The sequence below is a fragment of the Athene cunicularia genome, assembly GCF_003259725.1.
Source record: "Athene cunicularia isolate RWA chromosome 2 unlocalized genomic scaffold, athCun1 chr2_part1, whole genome shotgun sequence".
NCBI lineage: Eukaryota > Metazoa > Chordata > Aves > Strigiformes > Strigidae > Athene > Athene cunicularia.
In genome coordinates this window covers 141,483,111-141,503,093 of record NW_020799095.1, presented here as the reverse complement: position 1 = coordinate 141,503,093, position 19,983 = coordinate 141,483,111, and the positions used below count along the sequence as shown (strand labels likewise).

The 19,983-nt window shown below is 42.2% G+C and overlaps 1 protein-coding gene across 1 annotated transcript in view; it reads right to left on the bottom strand.

The window, feature by feature from the left end:
• The window catches only part of FER1L6 (fer-1 like family member 6), a 71,180-nt gene that overhangs the window by 40,220 nt on the left and 10,977 nt on the right, over positions 1 to 19,983 (bottom strand). The window contains exons 7-17 of the mRNA XM_026841520.1: positions 19,805 to 19,883; positions 16,507 to 16,663; positions 15,286 to 15,472; positions 13,510 to 13,702; positions 12,166 to 12,515; positions 8,888 to 8,996; positions 6,925 to 7,105; positions 3,277 to 3,397; positions 1,876 to 1,976; positions 1,175 to 1,265; positions 277 to 396 (exon numbers count right to left, since the gene is read on the bottom strand). Of these exons, the coding sequence (XP_026697321.1) occupies positions 277 to 396; positions 1,175 to 1,265; positions 1,876 to 1,976; positions 3,277 to 3,397; positions 6,925 to 7,105; positions 8,888 to 8,996; positions 12,166 to 12,515; positions 13,510 to 13,702; positions 15,286 to 15,472; positions 16,507 to 16,663; positions 19,805 to 19,883 (1,689 nt within the window). The remainder of the gene's footprint in view (positions 1 to 276; positions 397 to 1,174; positions 1,266 to 1,875; positions 1,977 to 3,276; positions 3,398 to 6,924; positions 7,106 to 8,887; positions 8,997 to 12,165; positions 12,516 to 13,509; positions 13,703 to 15,285; positions 15,473 to 16,506; positions 16,664 to 19,804; positions 19,884 to 19,983) is intronic.

The window sequence follows — 19,983 nt, the reverse complement described above, 5'->3', positions numbered from 1 at the left end:
AACCTAGGCACATTTTAAGCATAAAAAAAAAAAAAAAAAAAAAAAAAAAAAGAAGAAGAAGAAACTCTCCATACTGCATCCTCTCCATAACACATAGTCCAGTGTTTCCTACTCCAGTCTGTTAACAGCTCCATTTAATGCAAAACAAGATTGGGTCCAGACATCCAAAGGAGAACTCTTTGGATAACCAGACCAGGAGTTATTATTCACACAGGATTATGAAAATTAAAATCAACCCCTGTAATTTACATTTATCTGAATTTCTGTGTGGATTACCTCATCAACCAAGAATCGAATTTTATCTATAAAGCTCTGAGTCTCACGTATCATTTCATCCAGTGGCATCTTCTTTTTCTGCTGCTGAACAATTCCCTTGGCATCATTGGACATTGCTTCCTGCATTCAGGAAAGACAATATATATTTTTATGCATCAACAAGTAGTTTGAACTGGACACAGAGGAGAAAAGAGTCTTCGATTCAAGTTGAAAAGAGACACTTGGTTCAAGGTAACAATAACCTTCTTTGTTGTAACAGAAAGCAATCAACTCTTTGGAGCTAAATAAAAATGTGAATGTTCCCCATTTTCTCTTTGCATGCATACTGGATATAAGCCCCAAGAGACATGTGACTGCCACCTAGAATTATCAGACCTCAGGCCTGACAGAAATCACAGCCAAATTCTGTGCTACAAACAGCAAACAGAGCTAATAAACATTCAGATAACCTCCGCCCAGTTTGGTTTCTTCTCACTGGTTCCCTGGAGAAGGTGACTAGGTCCAGGAATATCAAATGACAGACTTTACTAGTCTTGAAGTTCAGCCCCACCATAGTAATTAAATGCCTAACAGCAGTGTTAATCTGGTGCATCACTTAATTTTAAAATGCATGGAAAATTAAAACCAGCTCATTATTATAATGTCTTATTTGTATTTAAAAGCAGCATGTTCTGAACTGGCTTAGGGTATCTTAGAACTGTTGTTGTAAGACCAACCTTCGTTGTACACTAAGCACAGCAGGGTTTATTAAAAAAAGTGCTCTTGGATACTAAATATATTCATGTTAATTACAAAGCACTCCAGTATGGTGAAATCAAAGAGAAATTAAAATGCATACAATCAGTGTGCTTTCAGTTAATGCCATTGCATCAGTACTTAAAGGCAAAAACATACATACCAGCTCTTGCTTGAACAGCATAAGTCTCTTTCTGTCCAAAGCAGTGTAATTCAACCCTCTGGGCTTCTTTTCAGCAATGGTAATGAAGGCCCTAGGACACAAGAATAACAGGTTCTTTAAATGTGTTATTTTTTTTGCATGAACCAGAAGACAGAGATGCTGAAATTCTCTAAAATAAATATTGAGCATCTATATAATTCAAAGGATAGATTCCAAAAACTCTGCATCACATTTCACAGAAACAGGGTTAATATCTAGAAATAAGAGTTTACATCTATTTTAAGCCAGATCATGTCATCTGACACAGAGCTCACTGTGTGACTTATCCCAGCATGTGGAATCCTTTGTTTTTATCTTAACCCTGTCCTTTTTTACACTGTGTCTATCACACAATCTATTAAATTCTACTTATCCCATAGACATTCTATTCTCAGAGTCCACAAAGCCAAAATAATATGACAGTGATTGGCAATATTCTACTGACAATACCGAATATTGAAAATAACAACAAAATATTTTCTCTGTATAAATAGAAACTGCAATTTGGGAAGGCCTTTGCTTTTATAGCAGAATAAATAAAATATATATTCCAGTAAGTTTACTGTACTTATTTTTATTCTCATCAGTTTCCTTGTCTAGCTTCAAATTTGTAGCCAGTATATAAAGCTGATTTTCTGTATGCCTCTAGTAAATGTAGTTACCTGCTTTGATTGATAAAATCATTTAGGGTCGTCCTCATTTTCTCCTCAGATGCAATCTCTGAAACCTTGATCAAGTCCTTTACTTGTTCTAATGATTCTTCCTATGAAAAACAGATGAAAAAGCCGTTATGTAAAGGACGGAACTTTGTCATTTTGCTAGTGTTATAATACCATTATTCACTGTATGACTAGCAAGAATAAGGGAAGCAACTGTAATCTGACAGAACAGGACCTCTGACACATCAGTATGCTTAAAGTACACAGAGAGAAGACTCTAGCAGCATGATTTATTTTGACCTTTACCCGGTTTCCCCAACTACTAGTCCAAGCTACTACTGCTTGGAGCAGTTTGTTTTCTCACTTCTTTGGTAAAGATCAGTCAGTGGGACTGATCTTTACCAAAGTACTCCACTAGGTAGGAGGAAAAAATGTAGTTCTCTTTGGTTCTGCTTCCAGCTCTGCTGCTTAAATTTAGCAAGTTACTGGAGTTAACTTCTTAAACTTCAGTGGGCACCTGAATCCATATGCTAGGTCTACCACAACACCTGCTGTTATTGAAAAATGGAGTCTGTTCTTACAATCTAAAATACATAGCTGGATTTCCAGCAAGGCCTGTGAGTGTTCAGGTACAACATATCAGATACAAACATATCTCTCCAAATATATATATTCATATATATATCAGATACAAAAGACATCAGATACAAACACATCTCTCCATATATATATATATTTAGATGTTTAATTTGCCAATACCTGGGTTTGAAATGTTGGCCTATAAGCCACTGTCTTCTCATGATACAACCTTGCATGAATATGACGTCAGTGTTGTTGATCATGAGGTGCATAAGGATAAATGAGCAATGAATAAGACTCTTAATCTGAGTGCCCCAAATTAAAATATTCAGCGTTATAAGTCACTTTAAAAAGTACTACTACTTTAAATAAGGGTAGAAAAAAACAGGGTTATGGGAAGACACTTTGACTAGGGCATCACAGTGACTGCCCATGAGATGATATGTTTTAAGACTCTCCAGCATAAATACAGGTTAAACCATGTGGTCTGGGCAAGAAGACATCAGAGGAAGAGCCATAGGAGACAGAATTATTCTATATCACATATTTTAATTGTTTGACTGTTCTTATGAAGAATAAAACATTTCTTAGAAAATAAAACATCCTTATGGAAAAAAAAATGTAGACAAGAATATTTGACTAGCTCTAATAGATCAAAACAATTTGGGAAAAAAGGCGGGGGGGGGTTATATCACCTATTCTTTCACAAAATGAACAGCAAGGAATGCAGTCGGGAGAAATTTTGAAGGCCTGTTTTAGGGAATGTGACCTCTCACTGCCATACTCTGATGAATACATGAGCCTGGAGGCATGGTTGCCACTTACCAGGTGATCTGCCATTTTCTCAAGAGTGTTGGAAGAGTACAGACGAAAGGTCTGGTTGCCCCAACAGCTCTTGACACAGATACAGGGCTTCCTCTCGTCGTATGGCAGGTACTGGTAGTTCCTGTGAAAATGAAGTATGGAGCAGATCATAAAGGTGAGAGAAGAGTTCAAGGGGAGGCGCAGGAAAGAAAAGCTTTGGTGCTCTCTCACAGCAGAGAAACTGAAGACAAAACAGGATGTGTTCGCATGTGCTAACCTGTAAATACTAGGGAGAACAAACACAAATATCACTTCCACTACCTGTGAGATCCCTGAAGAGAAAAAACTTGAAGTCAGTGGATCTAATTTCAGTGCTTTCCAGGGTGGGAGAAAAGCCAGGCAAACAGGCATGCAGAGAAGCTCTGAAATACTCCTAATGCTGGGAAGCAACAAGAGGAAAAGAAGCAAAGATTTAAATCCAATCACCTCTTCAAGAGCAATGGCTCCACACACTGTACAGTGGAAGAGGCATGGTAGAGTCTCACCACTACATTACTTTCACGAGACGCTTTTATTCAGAAGCAATAGGTAGGGAAGATTGACATTCATTGGGAGAAGATGATCTGCAGGACCTGCTTAGTAAAAGTGATACCAAACTCATAATAACAGCGATAAAATCCATCTGTTGCTCTCTGTTTTCTCACTTTTTATCTTAGGTCCAAATTGCCATGTTGACTGTTTTTATAATGCTGCTTTCTTTGTGTGTTCAGCTGTATGAGTGTCTTGTACTGAAAAATATGAGCAAGACACCAGCATAACCAGAGACTCTGCAGACTTTAATGTACACCTGCCACAAAGACTGATGTTTTGATTAGAGTTGTGGTAGGCACTATGTCAAACCCATGTACCTGATAAGCATGTTGTCCTCCCTTTATAGAAATACTATAGCCCTATGAAACACCATGCTCAGCCATGCTGGGTTTCACACACAAGGTCTTATCATTTACCTTAATAATGGGACAGTGAAAAGCTTTGGATATGAAACTCTATAAACAGCTTTATGTTCTTCTGGGAATGGCTCTAACCCGATGCCACCAATACATTCTCTGCAGCTGAGAAGAGCCTGTACGGGAGAGCTATTTACTGGTGTATACTTGTGTCGTGGTTTAATCCCAGCTGGCAACTAAGTACCACACAGCTGCTCGCTCACTCCTCCCGAGTGGGATGGGGGAGAGAAGCAGAAGGGTAAAAGTGAGAAAACTTGGGGGTTGAGATAAAGGCAATTAGATAGGTAAGGCAAAAGTTGCGCACGCAAGCGAAGCAAAACAAGGAATTAATTCACCACTTCCCATCAGCAGGCAGGTGCTCAGCCATCTCCAGGAAAGCAGGTCTCCATTGTAACAGTTACTTGGGAAGACAAACATCATCACTCCAAATATCCCCTTCCCTGCCTTCTTCTTCCCCCATCTCTATATCAATGAGCATAACATCATATGGCATGGAATATCCCTTTGGTCAGCTGGGGTCAGCTGTCCCAGCTGTGTCCCCTCCCATCTTCTTGTGCACTCCCAGCCTACTCACTGGTGGGGTGGGTGAGAAGCAGAAAGGCCTTGACTCTGTGTAAGCACTGCTCAGCAATAACAAAACCATCCCTGTATTATCAACACTGTTTCCAGCAGAAATCCAAAACATAGCTCCATACAATCTACTATGGAACAAATTAACTCTATCCCAGTCAAAGCCAGCACAGCTTGCCTTATGACCCTTCAGTATTTCCCCACAGAAACTGATTCCCTAAATAATAAAGAATAAAACTACCCACATCTCCTGCTCTTCATGATGTTCAACAACTGACGTAAAAGATGCTTGCTTTTTCCATTTCCTCTCCTCTAGGAAGGTTCTAAGAAAGGAGAGTGCACTTTGTATGGAGAGCATACTTCTTCCATTTCAAGGTCTCTCTATCTTAGCACAGACAGATTTTTAGAAAGTCCTGATCATCTGCTCCTGAAATCCAGAGCCCCAGTAGGCTGAATTGCCTAAGCATGGGCATCCACCTGTGGGCCCAGAAGGGGCTGGGCCTCTCATGTTTGCTTGTAAGGATGCCTCAGATACCCTAAGTCATTTCAGATAGAACTGAGCCCATGTGTTTAATCACTAAGCCAAGCCCACAGAAACCAAATCACTTGCCGCTCTTGAGCGGCCTATCCATAACTCCTAACTTCCACACATACCTAACAGGTTTATGTGAGAATTTTTCTGTTTAGAAAGATAAAGATCTTCTCTACAGCTTAAATTTCCTGCCCTATGGGATATCAAAGAGAAAAAGAATTTCCCTTTTACTTGTTCCTCAATAACCTACAGCAAGGTGAGCATTACCCATTGAATTAGGTGCACAGCAGAGCTACACAGATCTTGGACAGTAATTAATTTTGGTCATTTCATAAGAGGAAAAAACAATTCAACTATCTCACAATGCCCAGACCATCTTAACCTGAAATTCATAGATTTTAGGAATCTTTTCATGGGATTTACTAAGAAAATTATATAGCCATAAAATAACTCACATGGGAGACTGACCTTTCATGTCTATTATTCCCTCTGTGAGAACTGGGGGAAAACACTTTTTCAGTGTTAGTTTATCCTTGCTATAGATTTTGACATAAATGTGGAAAATTCCTCGCAATTTCATAGTGACTGCTTTAGAAATCTTATTGCTCTGTCTTCTCCTTTAATAAGTTAGTGGTTTTAATCTCCAAAATCGACTCTTGTTATTGTTTCCTATTGTTCATTTATAATTCTAAAATGCAGTTTATCTAAATGTTTGGATATCCCATTAAGTACTGATTAATACTAAACATATCCAGTGATGAAACCAGTAAGATGCCAATATAAAATGACATATTGTCATTAGGTGGTATCTGCGGCTGGCCAAAATGTTAGATAGCACAGGAGGGAAAACAAGATGCAATATCATACATAAATTTGAGGAAAAAGGATCTTTAATGAGAGAAAGCTTTGTTAATCTTGGAGTGAGCCAAGAAGCAAATAATAAATTTGAAGAATGATTCATTCTATTACAAGGGTTCTTTAAATCTAAATTCTTGTTAAGGGAAAAACTAAAAATCCCACAGTCTCTCAGGGAGGATAATAACCCAGCATGTACCCAAATCTGCAGTCATGTTAATGAGGAGAGGCAAATATCTTTCTGTCAAATATTGTTTTTTTTCCCTGTTTTCTTTATTTATTTGCTGTAGAAGCAAAAACTGTATGGTATTTTAATTCTTGTTTTCTTTCACTAGCTCTTATTTAATCTGACTGAGCCAATAATTGCAAGAAAGGATGAAAGTACTTTTTAGGGAGGTCCAGAAACCAAACAGATCTAGGTTGATATTTTCCACCTGGTCCTTATATCTGTAGACTGCTCTGGTCCTTATATACGTAGACTGTAGAGGCCAAGATCAGAAGATGAGTGTAAAATGACTCAGAGCACATTCACTTCAGTGGAGCTTAGAAAATTTACCATTGTGGAAGATATAACTGAGGATTTGAAAGCCTCTAGTCCAAAACAACCTGTTTAATGCTGCTGGGGTTCATCGATGATGATGATGCAGGATTATAAAATAGGAACCAGAGTCCTGGATGACGAGATTTTGAAACACAGATCCTCACCTGTTCCCACCTGTGATCAGTGGCTTCTCGGGGGGTGTGGTGGATATCAGGGTTACTCCAAGGTCATGAGAAATTTCATCCTCCCCCTCATGCATCAGGCTTTCTTCTGCTTCTCCATCACGTGCCTTCTTTTTCCCTCCAGCTCCTGCTGAGGCTCCATCAGTAATATTTCCAAAGTTACCTAGAGACACAGGGTTACAAGTGAAGAGATGACTAGCTTGGAGGTGGTAAACCTGAATGAGGTTTAAAAAAAGAAAAAGACCAGTCATACCAGTGGAATATGTTTGTCCCTTCCTGTTTGTTAGCTGTTCTGACCTTACAACAGTCTATAAAGTTTCTGACAAGGTATGTTGGTCCCAATGACTTTTCAGACTCCAGGACAGTGCTGCTTTACCTGCCTTTTAGGTGATATATATCTAATATATTGCGCCTATCACTAGGTGATGCAATCCTCTAGTTGCTGGCCCCCAGGACCTTCTGATTTTGCTAAAGAAACTCAGAAGCAAAACCAATGATGCTGTTGATATCTCTAGACTCAGGAGTCCTGATATGTGTTTGATTTACATGGCAAATGTGTGTCTTCTTTACAACATATGGATGACCTTTTCAAAGTCTGATCTCAGCTCATTTTCAGACAAGAAAATTTTGCACAGTAGGGTTGCAGAGTTAGTGATAACCATGCTTTGAGGCCCCTGTTTCAAGCCAAATGCCAAACAACTCTGCTAATGATACAGCCATCTTCTCTGATGGGGTTTTGCCTTAAAGGGCAATTACCAGCACTGGAAAAGAGGCGCATCCATCAGACTGGTAATTACAGATTTTATTAGACAGGCAGAAAACATTTCCTGCAGGAGAACGATGTGCTGAATCACCCCAGATGACATCCTGATCTGGAATTTTGGTTCCATCTTTCATGCAAATAATGATCATTTGCCAAATTTTGATCCAAATTTCAACTGCACAGGTAGCTGGTAGATGTTCAGGTCCAGAATTCAGAGCCAGATTCATCTTTAGTATTATTTCTGACAAGAATCAGTATGATTTCTTGCCCAACTATACAAAAGAGTTTCTTGTCATTCTCAGCTCTGCTTCCTGCTAAGTTTCAGCAGGAATCAATATCACTCATTGATTGCCCTTTTTGTCACAGACATCTCTCCCTGCACACATAGCCTTATAGCTGAGCACACGCAGGTACACAAGCGTAAAGGTGGGAAGTGCCAGGATGCTACTGTGCACTTGGACTCTAAATGAGGCTAGGACTGAGATAAGCAAGCCCCTACAAAGGGAATGAGACCAATTTAAGCTTCTCTCTTAAGGGAAATTTCTTCTGCTATGAAAATATCCACTCAATGTTCATGAAAATGTCTTCATTTTCTCTTCAGTCTGCTCCTGGGGACAATTCAGCTCCACCATGAGGAAGTCCCTCCTGCAGTACAGTCCTGCCTTACTCAGAAAGAGGACAGGACTTACCAGGAAGATCTTGGGGTACAAGCTGGTGCATGCATTTTGAAGCTTGGCTGTACATCACCTAATGCCATGCTCACAGACCCACATCTGGCTCAGCAGGGTTGGCCAAGAAGGTCCACACGAATCCTCCCTGCAAAGGGGCTCCCTCACAGACACAGACTAGTTGCAATGGGCACCACAGAATTAACTCTGCCCTGAAGTAAATTACTTGAGTTTGGTCTCCCAGGGGATTAAGAGGCTAAATATTGAGTGAGTCGCTGCACATCATGGGTAAAAGGATTTGTATTAATACAGGGCATCTGTAGTAGAGACAGCTAGGCATCAGTATGCCCAGCTTGACTGCTATTGAGAGAAATGATGAACAGCATTTAATTCAAATGTAAACCCCACTCTGAAGCTGACTCCTGAGTTCTGAGACATAGCTGTCAATAACATGTAACATCTCCTTGCTCCTAAGGCTCCCTTTCTGCTTTGGAGAAGAGCTCAACAAACTTACCAATGGAAACCTCAAAGGTTATTGGCTTGTCCCCAACCTTCCTATCAATCATTGTGGCTTCAAAAAATGTCCCAAAGAGGAGGAATTCCTCAAATTTCTCTTCATAGATCTATTGGAGAAGAAGGAGGAAGAAAAATGACATTTATTTTACATTCTACTCTTTTTTTTTACAGCACAGAGTAGTCTTTATAAGTCTCTATCAGCTGTGTTACTGTTGTAGATCTGTCTGTGGCGGTCAGTGAGGCACAATTTGTAGGAAGAAGGAATACCTCTTCTCTGAGAAACATATGATTGGAAAAAGAGATAACCCTGTGTGGCTTTGGTCTTGTCCATATTGTCTAGTTATATCATAACTGGTTGCATGAAACTCATTACCCCTCACTTCATACTCTGTCTCACCAATAGTCACTATTACATTATTTCAGCACCTTCACATACTCTTATGCCATCATTCAAAGTATACATCTATGGCAGTTCAAGGGCAGCTTAAGAGCACTCTTTTAGTGCAACAGCAACAAAATATCACCATACAAATATGTCATTTATCAGTGAGTGTGGCAGTAGTCTTCCTTTGCATTGCAATAGTAAATTCTGCCAGTGTAATACATCCAGGCAGGGGAGTGCTCGCCCAGCTCTGCTTTCCTCAGAAGGACTTTAACCTATTGCCCATGTGTTTGTGCTATCAAGACATTGACCTTGCTCAAAGTCAAGACTTTGACACTCAGCTCCCAGTGACACCAGTAGGACACAAAAATTTCTCGTATCCACATTTTAGATGGCAGCCCTGTGATAAAGCCAACTGAAACCAAGCAGTCTCATTTTTTGCTATCTTGCTGTGCTTTAAAGCATGGGCCCAAAGGTGGGGCCTCAGTGCAGGGGAGTGCAGTCCTCTGCTCAATGCCTTCCCTGGCATCACAGCACAGAAAGCAGAAACATATCAGCTTTTGACAGAATTTGGAAGCACATTGGAAGCACGGGACAGTTCAGGGTCTCAGCACAGCAGCACACCCTGAAAAGTGTAACAACCTTTTGTGGAGTTTTAAGGCTCTGCTAGACTCTTTAAACCTATTAGAGACCCAGCATCTGCTTGTCCCTGGCACACTCTCACTCAAGGATGGCCAGGTAACACCTCTAGCGCTCTTGGGTCATTAACAAAACAAACTAATAACCCCAAGCCAAGACTAAGCCCAAAGGAGATATATTTTCTGGTTTTAGTTCTCCCCAGATTTACACCCTGACTGCAACAATCTCTCCAATGCACACCTCCTCATTTCACAGCATGGATGCCAGTGTACTGAAGGCCTTTAGGCAAGATCAGTACTAGCTGCTTTTGCAACAGAGCGAGGCAATGAATAAAACGTAGCTGAATATGAATATCTATTTCCCTGACTTCTGCAAAGCAGAAGCATCTTTTGACACAGCCCATGACCACTTCATTTTGAAAATCCTCTGCTATGCACAATAAAAGGGCATAGGTCTTCAGTGAAAGGATTAGCAGCATCACATGTCAAAGCTACACCACAAACAGATTGCAGGTCCGGAGTAGTTTTGGCTTCCCTGTGACCTGATTATTTTCGGCATGAACCCAGAACATAGGATGCCTAATAAAGCTGAGGCTCAGAGACTACAACACACACATTTATCTCCCACTATAAAGAAAGGAAATTGCAAGTAGTTAATGTCTTCTTGCTGCCAGAATAGGCCAATAAAGTTGGTCTGTAGGGCTGGGTAATTTGCCTCTGTTGTCTCAGAGGCTCTATGAGACATTTTTTGCTTCATTTTTAATGTCCTCAGTTCCTGCTCAGAGAGTTGTAATACAATTACTGTGTCTACTGTAGCATGTAGCATGAAATATTGCTGAATATCAAACCCAAAAGAATATCAAGCATTCCTGTATTATGTTGTTGCCTTTTACTCATTCTGTATTTGAAATCGAGGCACAGTAGCCAGAAATAAATTCTTATTACTGCTATGAATATTTATTGGTGTTATAGCAGGGTTTGTTCCTCTACCTGGAGTGTTTAGCTAGCACCTAAGATGACACTGTTTGAGCCACTCACAATAATGGATTTCTTCCATATAAAGGAAAATCTGTATGGAAATAAATTTCTTCTCATGTCACCTCTATTACAATCTTCAGAGAAGAACTGTGGGACAGAGGCAATTTACAACTATATGAGTATGTAAAGCAAGACCAGGGCACAAGTGCGCACAGCTGACTTGCAATTACCCGTGCCTCTGCTAACACCCTCCTTCACCTGCTCCAGCTAGCACTCATGCAGACAATGCCAGAGCACAGGCCAAGGAAGAGCACTTGCCAAGGATAGGCCTCAAGACCAAAGAACAATTTCTTCTCTCCTATTTACTTGCAGACATGGAGTCAAAAGACCAAGAATCTAATCTAATAAATGATATTACTGCCTTAAGCACTGAGGTGGGACTCCCACTGCAAAAGCCAAAATTTTCATAAGTGACACGGTGAAGTGGGAAGAAAATGAGTTATGAGGATATCTTTCTTCCTGTTTATTGGGTTAAAAAAAAAAAAAAAAAAAAAAAGTGATGTGATGGAACAGAGATTCAAAGCTCAAGAACTGACTCAGCCCCTGAACCCACATGCCCTGCCACAACTGCACAACCTTCACAAAGCTTTGTAGCACAGTTCTTCCCATGATGTAACCCAGTACAGTAGACGGAGTTAGGAAAGTAACATCAGTTAACACCAGTTGAGACTGAGCACATGATTTGCAGCTCCTCTCCTAAAGAGATTAGCAATCTAAAACTGCAATGAGAATGCAGGGTTAAAGGAGGAGAGTGTAACAGAATAGGCTGTATCTCTCTGCATTTGCACGAATTCTATGTTAAAGATTCCCTAATAACTTCAATTGACAACTACTAATTTTCTCAAATAAATGCAGGAAATCAGACTTCGTAATTACCAGCTGCCCCCGTCAGCTCTCTGTCATTTAGTAGATAATACATCATGTAAGTTTCTAGTGGGAACACATGGATGCAACTAGCACAGAAGGGACAGTAGGACAGAAGACTAAGTTTTATGGAAACTCCCCTACCTGTGATTTTTTTTAATGAGTTACGGGTACATATTATTGTTCCACTTGTGCTGCATTATTATGGGAAAGTTCCAAGACTATGGAGGTATGGGGAAGCTGTAGGGAGCACATAGAAACAGTATTATATGGCCTGGACTCAAATACACACATCAGTGACATACTTGGAGGTTTAGGGACACATGTCAATCAGTCTCTTAATACCATACAGACCTCTGAAGGTACATCAAATGGCTCAACTTCCACTTCAGTTGAATTCATCTTATTCGAAGGGCAAGATGACTTTCGATCCTCTCCTGCTTTCTCAGTTTTGTCTTTTCCTTTGGGTGCTTTGGAGTCTTTATCTTTTGATGGCAGTTTGATATCCTTGATAATACTGGAAAACCTCGACTCACGGGCTCCTCCTGAAAGTATCTCCACAGCAATCTCAATGAAAAGACGTCCCCTGAAGGAGACCCCTTCCCCAAAACCTTCGTTAAGCTCCTGGTGGTCGTCCATGAGGCTGTGGTTTCTGGGTGAGCCATAGAGATTGATCCAGGCAGGCCCAAAGGTAGGCAAAAACCCTGGATATAAAGCACACTTTATAGCATTTCTATTAGGCGTTAGCACACTCTCCTCACTGTCTGCTCCAAGAAAATTTGCCTCTTGCACAGCAAAAGCCAAACCTAGACCCATTTCTATGCTGTTTTGCAGAGCAATACTTAGGCACCAAGGAGCCTCTGCCAATACCCAACCAGGGACTCTCCCAGTATGGTGCTATTTCTCAGAAGGTGTTTGTACCACAGGTGCTGGGGCATGAGGCCTCTTGCACCTCTTGAAAAAACCATAGGCTAGGGCTTGGACATGGTGGGAGAGGAATGGAAGCTTTCTCACCTTGTCCAAATTGTTCCCAAGTCCATGTCATTACTTCATATGATTTATCTTTTATTTTCTGATTAAGGATTCAGATACACATTTGAATTGACAAGTTTAAGGAGTTACTGCACCTTTGCTGAGCTGTGATAACTGACCATGTTCCACACATAGATTGCACAACATAAATAAGGCTATACATGTAGCTTCAAACATCAGTGCAAAGGCTCCAGATAGTGAGATTTACCTCACATACACAAGGACAAACACAGTAGTCCATGGTACCTCTTTGAGCTGTGACAGCACTCAGCTGAGCCTTACTTTGCTCATACTGAGTCAATAAAAACACAAGCCTGCTCTGCCTGTGATTTGCACTTTGTGCTTTCATTGCCCGACAGAAACTCTCATGAACTATAAACATACATCAGTCATCCCTAACGGACCACAGCAGGCTATTGCCACAGTCACAAAGAGGATACCAAGTTATGTAGCAGCCCTGTAACAAGAAAAGCAGACCACCATGCACCAAGTGCAATGTAATATAACTTCAAATTAAGCAAGAGAAGGTCTCTCAGAACCAACAAAAACTATGGATGTTCACCTGAGCTCTGGGAATTCCTAAAATGGGATTAGCCAGTGCCCAGATCCCAAGCAAGTAGATTCTATGTTAAGGGCATATTCTGGAACAAACATTTTCCCCTTTACCTTTGTCACCATCTTGTTCATTTGATATTTTCTTCAAGTCAATGAAGTGGGTGGCTAAAGCCACATCATTCATACTGCCTTCATCCCAGACCTGGATTTTGACTCTTCGGCAGAGCGGAGGGAACATTTCCTTGAAGATAATCTGTTCGTGCCATACTGGATCGGCACAGTTCTTTTGCACTGTTGTCCGACCCTGAAATGAAAGTCCAGCAAATTTAACCCCAGAGGGGTCAGACCCTGAAGAATGACAATGAGTATAGCACAGATTGCACTTAGCAACATCTCTCTGGTAATTTTTAAAGCACAAATATCCTGTCTTGAAAGTATTTCAGCTTTTCCACTAGTTTGGTTTTTTTCCCCTCCATATCTAATAAAAGACCACATTATAGCTAACAAATTCTCACCTGCACACAGCAGAGCCTGGAATAAGATCTACTTCTTCAGGGCCCTTACGCACAAAACATCTGTGAAGCCAGACTTTTGTCATTTCCGCTACAAACTGCACATCTTCAATGGCTTTTGAAATACCTGAGTAGTGGTAATGCAGCGCAGTATTTCTCATAAAAGGTGAAATTCATTACAGCTGCAAGGCTGCACGTACCAGTGGAGTTACCTTAAATGAGGCAATTTATCTAGTACAAAATACAATTACTGTGGTTTGTGTTCTAGGCATATGTCTGTGCGTTAGGGATGTAGACACTGGAGCTATTCCTCCTAGCCTGAAGAAGACGACAGGACTGTACCACAGTCCATGCAGTTGCAGGCGTGGCAGGCCTTCTACTTTCACATTTAGTGGGGATCACCAAGTCAGGAAACCCACCAACAATATCTCTAAACCCGTATGTTGCACACCAGCATGCAAATTCACATCAGTGACCCATTCTTATGTCTCCCTCAGCTCTCTGTTAAACCTGAAGTAAAGTTGCATGCCTTTAACATTTTAACCCATACTAGTTTGGGATGTAATACTTTGCAATTTGATTCACAGCAAAACACAAAATCAGCACCAAGAGCCTCATTCTCATGCCTGAAAGCACTAACTGGAGTTCTCCCTAAAGCTTCCTTGCACACAGAAAGCATTGCTGGCTTAAAATCTTATCCAGATTGGCTCTTTCCTTATTTACAGTAATAATCAAGACAAGCTCCCTGACAAAGTGTTTTTTGGGTATACCCCAGAGGAACCAGGTCCCTAGGCATCCTCTGCACTCCTCTTCCGTCTCTCAGCAGCCCTCTGTAGCACCATGCTTGAAGGAGCTCTGGGACCAGTAAAGCCAGGCAACACTGAGAGAGTCTATTCAAGGGCTTCCTCTTCTGCTACCCACAGAAAAGCTGCAAGGGTCCTGAATTACAGCAGAATAATTCAGAAATCGATATACAGCCCTAAAATCCAGACTGAACCATCTTTGCTGATTTCAGCCCTGCTTCCTTTTTTCACTCTAAGGAGGTCAGAACATAGCACTTACCTAATACCACACTGAGTATTTGACTGTCTTGTAACTTGATGTTTTAGTAACAGATCTACAGAATTCTCTTTCCTCTCCTGCTGCCAGACTCTAACCTACTGCTGTGAGACTTGAATTAGTCTGCTGGCTTTAAGCGTTTCCATCACTTTGTTCCTGCATAATTTAAGAACTGAAAATTTTCTTTCTGATGACAGAAATATGTGTTTTGTTTCATTTATGTAACTAAGTTAAAGGACATCAGCGTAATCACCTGACTGTAGCACAGCTAATAGGATAAAAGGCCTACATTTGTGATCAAGAGGATCCCAATTACCATTTGACCTGCAAACATGACCACCACATAGGGATCCACAAGGTCCTTACTGTCGCCTATGAATGCTTTGGTGACATTGGCCATGATGCTAGAGTTCATCTTCGGAAGTCCCTCTGCTTTGTAAATTCTCACATAAAATCTGGCCCATGGTCTTTCAGATGGAAAGCCTTTGGGGATCAAGAGGTTCCTGAAAGAAAAAAGAATCCATTTGTCACTTTAACTTATCTTGTGTCCTGAGAAGACACAAAAAGGCATATGAATTTATCAAATTAATCAATTTTACCAAATTCAGCAGTTTTACCAGAATGAAAACATTTTTCTGGTTACCATGAGAAAATGATACAGTATTACTCAGCAAACTTGTCTATGTGATATAGAACCAGGTCCAGATAGATCAAGTTGCTCAGGATCTTCTCCAGTAAATTCAGAATATCTCCAAGGATGGAGATTCCCCACTCTCTCTGGTGCCCTGTTACGTTTGACCACCTTCATGGTAAAAAAAAATCTTGTATCTGTTCTGAAATTCCATTGTTCTAACCTGTGTTCAAAGTCTCTCATCTTTCTACTGTATATCCCTGAAAAGAGTCTGGCTCTTTCCTCTTCATGTAGGATACCTCTTAACCTGCTTTTCTTAAGGCTCAAGAAACCAACCCCCCCAGACAACTTTCCCTGTAGACCATGTGCTCCAGCCCTCCATCATCATGGTGACTTTCTGTGGTATGTCAGTACTGACCAGAAACATTGCTTCTGTAAAATTTAAACGATGCTGGCAGCACACTTTACTACCTTGAACTTCTGTATGTTACAGGGAGAATGCTAATGCATTTGAGTTTATGTAAGGATATGGAAAATATCCATGCACACACATCTGATAGAAGAGAAGAAATAGCTTTTCCTCATATTTTTTTCTTCTTAGTTCACTGCTTTTTAGAAATATTTAACTGATTTCAGATCAATGAACAATCTGTCAGGGATAATCTGGCACTTAGCCACAGGGCATGGTCAACCCTGACATCAGCTGCAGAGAAGTGACCCTAACATGCCATTCAATTTAGTTGAGAGGACTGTAAAAACTCCCTTTGAGCACATCAGAACAGCCAGATGTACAATGCCATACTGCTATTAATCCTGAGTTAGCAAGGAAAGGACTGAAAGGAGGTCAGAGGACTCTTGAGATACTTAGTAAAGAAGAAAGCAGTAAAAAAGAAACCACTGCAGTACTTTTCAATCTGCTCCTCAGTATCAGCTGTTTTCTGTGTAGCTTGTATCGCATCACCTTTCCCAGTCACACTGATGTCACACTTCAAGTACCCCTTGGCTCCCGTCCTAATGTCAGCAGGGTCTGTGAGAAGCGCCCACTTGTCACAAAACTGATGACCTGTAAGATGGACAAACTTAAACACACAAACAGAGGATGCAAAAAATGCAAATATTTCTCCTCTCCACTCCCAGAAAGGGCACTGCAAACATTTGTGCTTGCAGGAAGATCATGCTGACGTACACTTGTTTACCATGCACATCTAGAAGGTCCAAAATATTCTGTGACCAAAAAAACAAACAAGGAATTGATCTAGAGCTCATCAGCAACAAGCTCATTTTCATCCATGATTACTGAGATCATGACTAAAGAACAGTGGAAGGTTGAGTGAGCATTCAGCAGCTGAATTAAGGCTGAAGCTTTTTGAGGAAAGACCAACTTTTTGATGATAACTCTCTGAAGATCTCAGAACTGTCAGCAAAATCCTTGCTGGGAGCTGTGGTCAGGCATAACACTGACAGCCAGGTAAGAAAGGAGGGTGGACAACCGTCAGAGGAAGACGAAGCAGCCAGAAGTAGGTTCCATTCCATCCTCCCAGTGGGAAAATGCAAAAGACAGTTCACCCACAACAGCCCTTGCTGCAGGCCTGCTTCAGCAACCCCCTTCGAGCAAGGACCTAAAACCTTACATCAAGTCCTTGGCCATGACCTTGGGTGTGTAAAGGAGTAGGAGGAAGAGACCAGAGTGTACCAGGGGTATTAGCTCAAGATCAACCCTCAGACAACATCCTCCTGTAAAACTGTGAACAGGAAATACAGGACAGAATTCAGAGACTCACACAGTCTCAGTATGGATATAGACTGCTCACTTCAGTCAGGTCGTTTCACAGAATCACAGAATTGTCTGGGTTGGAAAAGACCTTGAAGATCATCCAGTCCAACCATCAACCCAACACTGACCATTCTTGACCACACCATATCCCTCAGCACTATGTCAACCCGACTCTTAAACACCTCCAGGGATGGGGACTCCACCACCTCCCTGGGCAGCCCATTCCAACGCCCAACAACCCGTTCTGGAAAGAAATGCTTCTTAATGTCCAGTCTAAACCTTCCCTGGCACAACTTGAAGCCATTCCCTCTTGTCCTGTAGCATATTATTTGGTTAAAGAGACTCATCCCCAGCTCTCTGCACTCTCCTTTCAGGCAGCTGTAGAGGGCGATGAGGTCTCCCCTCAGCCTCCTCTTCTCCAGACTAAACCCCCCCAGTTCCCTCAGCCGCTCCCCGTACGACCTGTGCTCCAGACCCTGCACCAGCTCCGTTGCCCTTCTCTGGACACGCTCGAGTCATTCAATGTCCTTTTTGTAGTGAGGGGCCCAAAACTGAACACAGGAATCGAGGGGCGGCCTCACCCGTGCCGAGCCCAGGGCTCAGATCCCTTCCCTGTCCCTGCTGGCCACGCTAGTGCTGACACAAGCCAGGATGCCATTGGCCTTCTTGGCTCCCTGGGCACACTGCTGGCTCCTGTTCAGCCGGCTGTCAATCATCCCCCCCAGGTCCCTCTCTGACTGGCAGCTCTCCAGCCACTCCTCCCCAGGCCTGTAGCGCTGCTGGGGGTTGTTGTGGCCCAAGGGCAGCCCCCGGCATTTGCCCTCAGTGAAACTCCCCCAGTTGGGCTCAGCCCATGGCTCCAGCCTGTCCAGGTCTCTCTGCAGAACCTCCCTACCCTCGAGCAGATCAACACTCCCACCCAACTTGGTGTCATCTGCAAACTGACTGAGGGTGCACTCTATCTCCTCGTCTAGATCATCAATAAAGATGTTAAACAGGAGTGGCCCCAACACCGAGCCCTGGGGGACACCACTCCTGACCGGCCGCCAACTGGATTTAACTCTGTTCACCACAACTCTTTGGGCCCGGCCATCCAGACAGTTTTTTACCCAGCAAAGCGTGTGCCCATCCAAGCCATGAGCAGCCAGTTTCGCCAGGAGAATGCTGTGGGAAATGGTGTCAAAGGCCTTACTAAAGTCAAGGTAAACAACATCCACAGCCTTTCCCTCATCCAGTAAGCAGGTCGCCCTGTCGTAGAAGGAGATCAGGTTTGTCAGGCAGGACCTGCCTTTCATAACCCCATGCTGACTGGGCCTGAGCATCTGGTTGTCCCTCATGTGTTGCATGATGGTGCTCAGGATGAGCTGCTCCATCAGCTTCCTGGGCACTGAAGTCAGGCTGAACAGGCCTGTCATTTCCCAGATCATCCTTCTGACCCTTCTTATAGATGGGTGTCACATTGGCCGATTTCCAATCAGTTGGGACCTCCCTGGTCAGCCAGGACTGCTGGTAAATGATGGAAAGCAGCTTGGCGAGCACCCAGCCAGCTCCTTCAGCACCCTCGGGTGTATCCCATCCCGTCCCATAGACTTGTGTGTGTCTATGTGATGCAGTAAGTCACTGACTGTCTCCTCCTGAATGTGGGGGGGTCGTTCTGCCAGTCTCTGTCTTCTGGCTGAGAAGGCTGGATTCCCTCAATACAGCTTTCTACTGACTCTTACAGGAGCCCTGAAGAGAGGGTGGCCTGAATGTTTCTACACTTTTGCCATAACTGGGTGCAAGTGGCCTAAATATATTCATTCCCAGAGACTGAGAAAAGCCCAGGTGCTTAAGTAATTATGGGAGAAAGATACATATTTTGTGGATGGTTGTAAAAACAGGCCAAAAAAGGGGTAGGTTATGTTTTCTTAGCTTCAAATTTCAGAAAGCACTAGACAGCTCTGAAGATGGCAGGTCAAGTGGATCCATGGTCAACTCTGTAATTTCCTTCTTCTCTCTCCTGTAAGGTCTGCTCCTCCTCACATTCTGTGTTCTCCTCACCACTCCTTCCACTCTCCACCCCACTTTCCCTCCCTCCACTCCTTCTACCCCAACACACATGGCAGAGCTTTGGACACTCTGTAATGAATGAGTGGGGTTGGGTTTTGTAGATCCCACTCTGACCCCCTAAATAAAAGCCATCCTTGATAAGTGCTTCTCACCAATAGGCAGATTGTGGAGGTTTTCACTGTTGAACATTTTTCAAAAAAATTGGCTGGTACTCTGGTATCTAAATAGGAAAACAACACTTCCAAAAACCTTGTTAAGTTTATCCCTTGGCATAAACCTCAAGCATCTAAGTGGACAGGGAGCACACCTCCCTCTCCTCTCCTTCCCGCCTCACATCCCATTTAACAGACAAAAAGGAGAGAAAATGCACCACTTACTTACCTGGCTGACCATACACTGTCCCCAGATCTACTTTAAAGGAGCCTATCAGCACACTCCCAATCAGTTTATTGTGCATAACCTGTTAGAAAAAGGCTGGTTAAAGAATGTCACTGTCTGTTCCCTGTCAGAGTAAGAAAGAGCAATCCAAGCAAAGATCACATTTGGTTCAGAAGTAATAA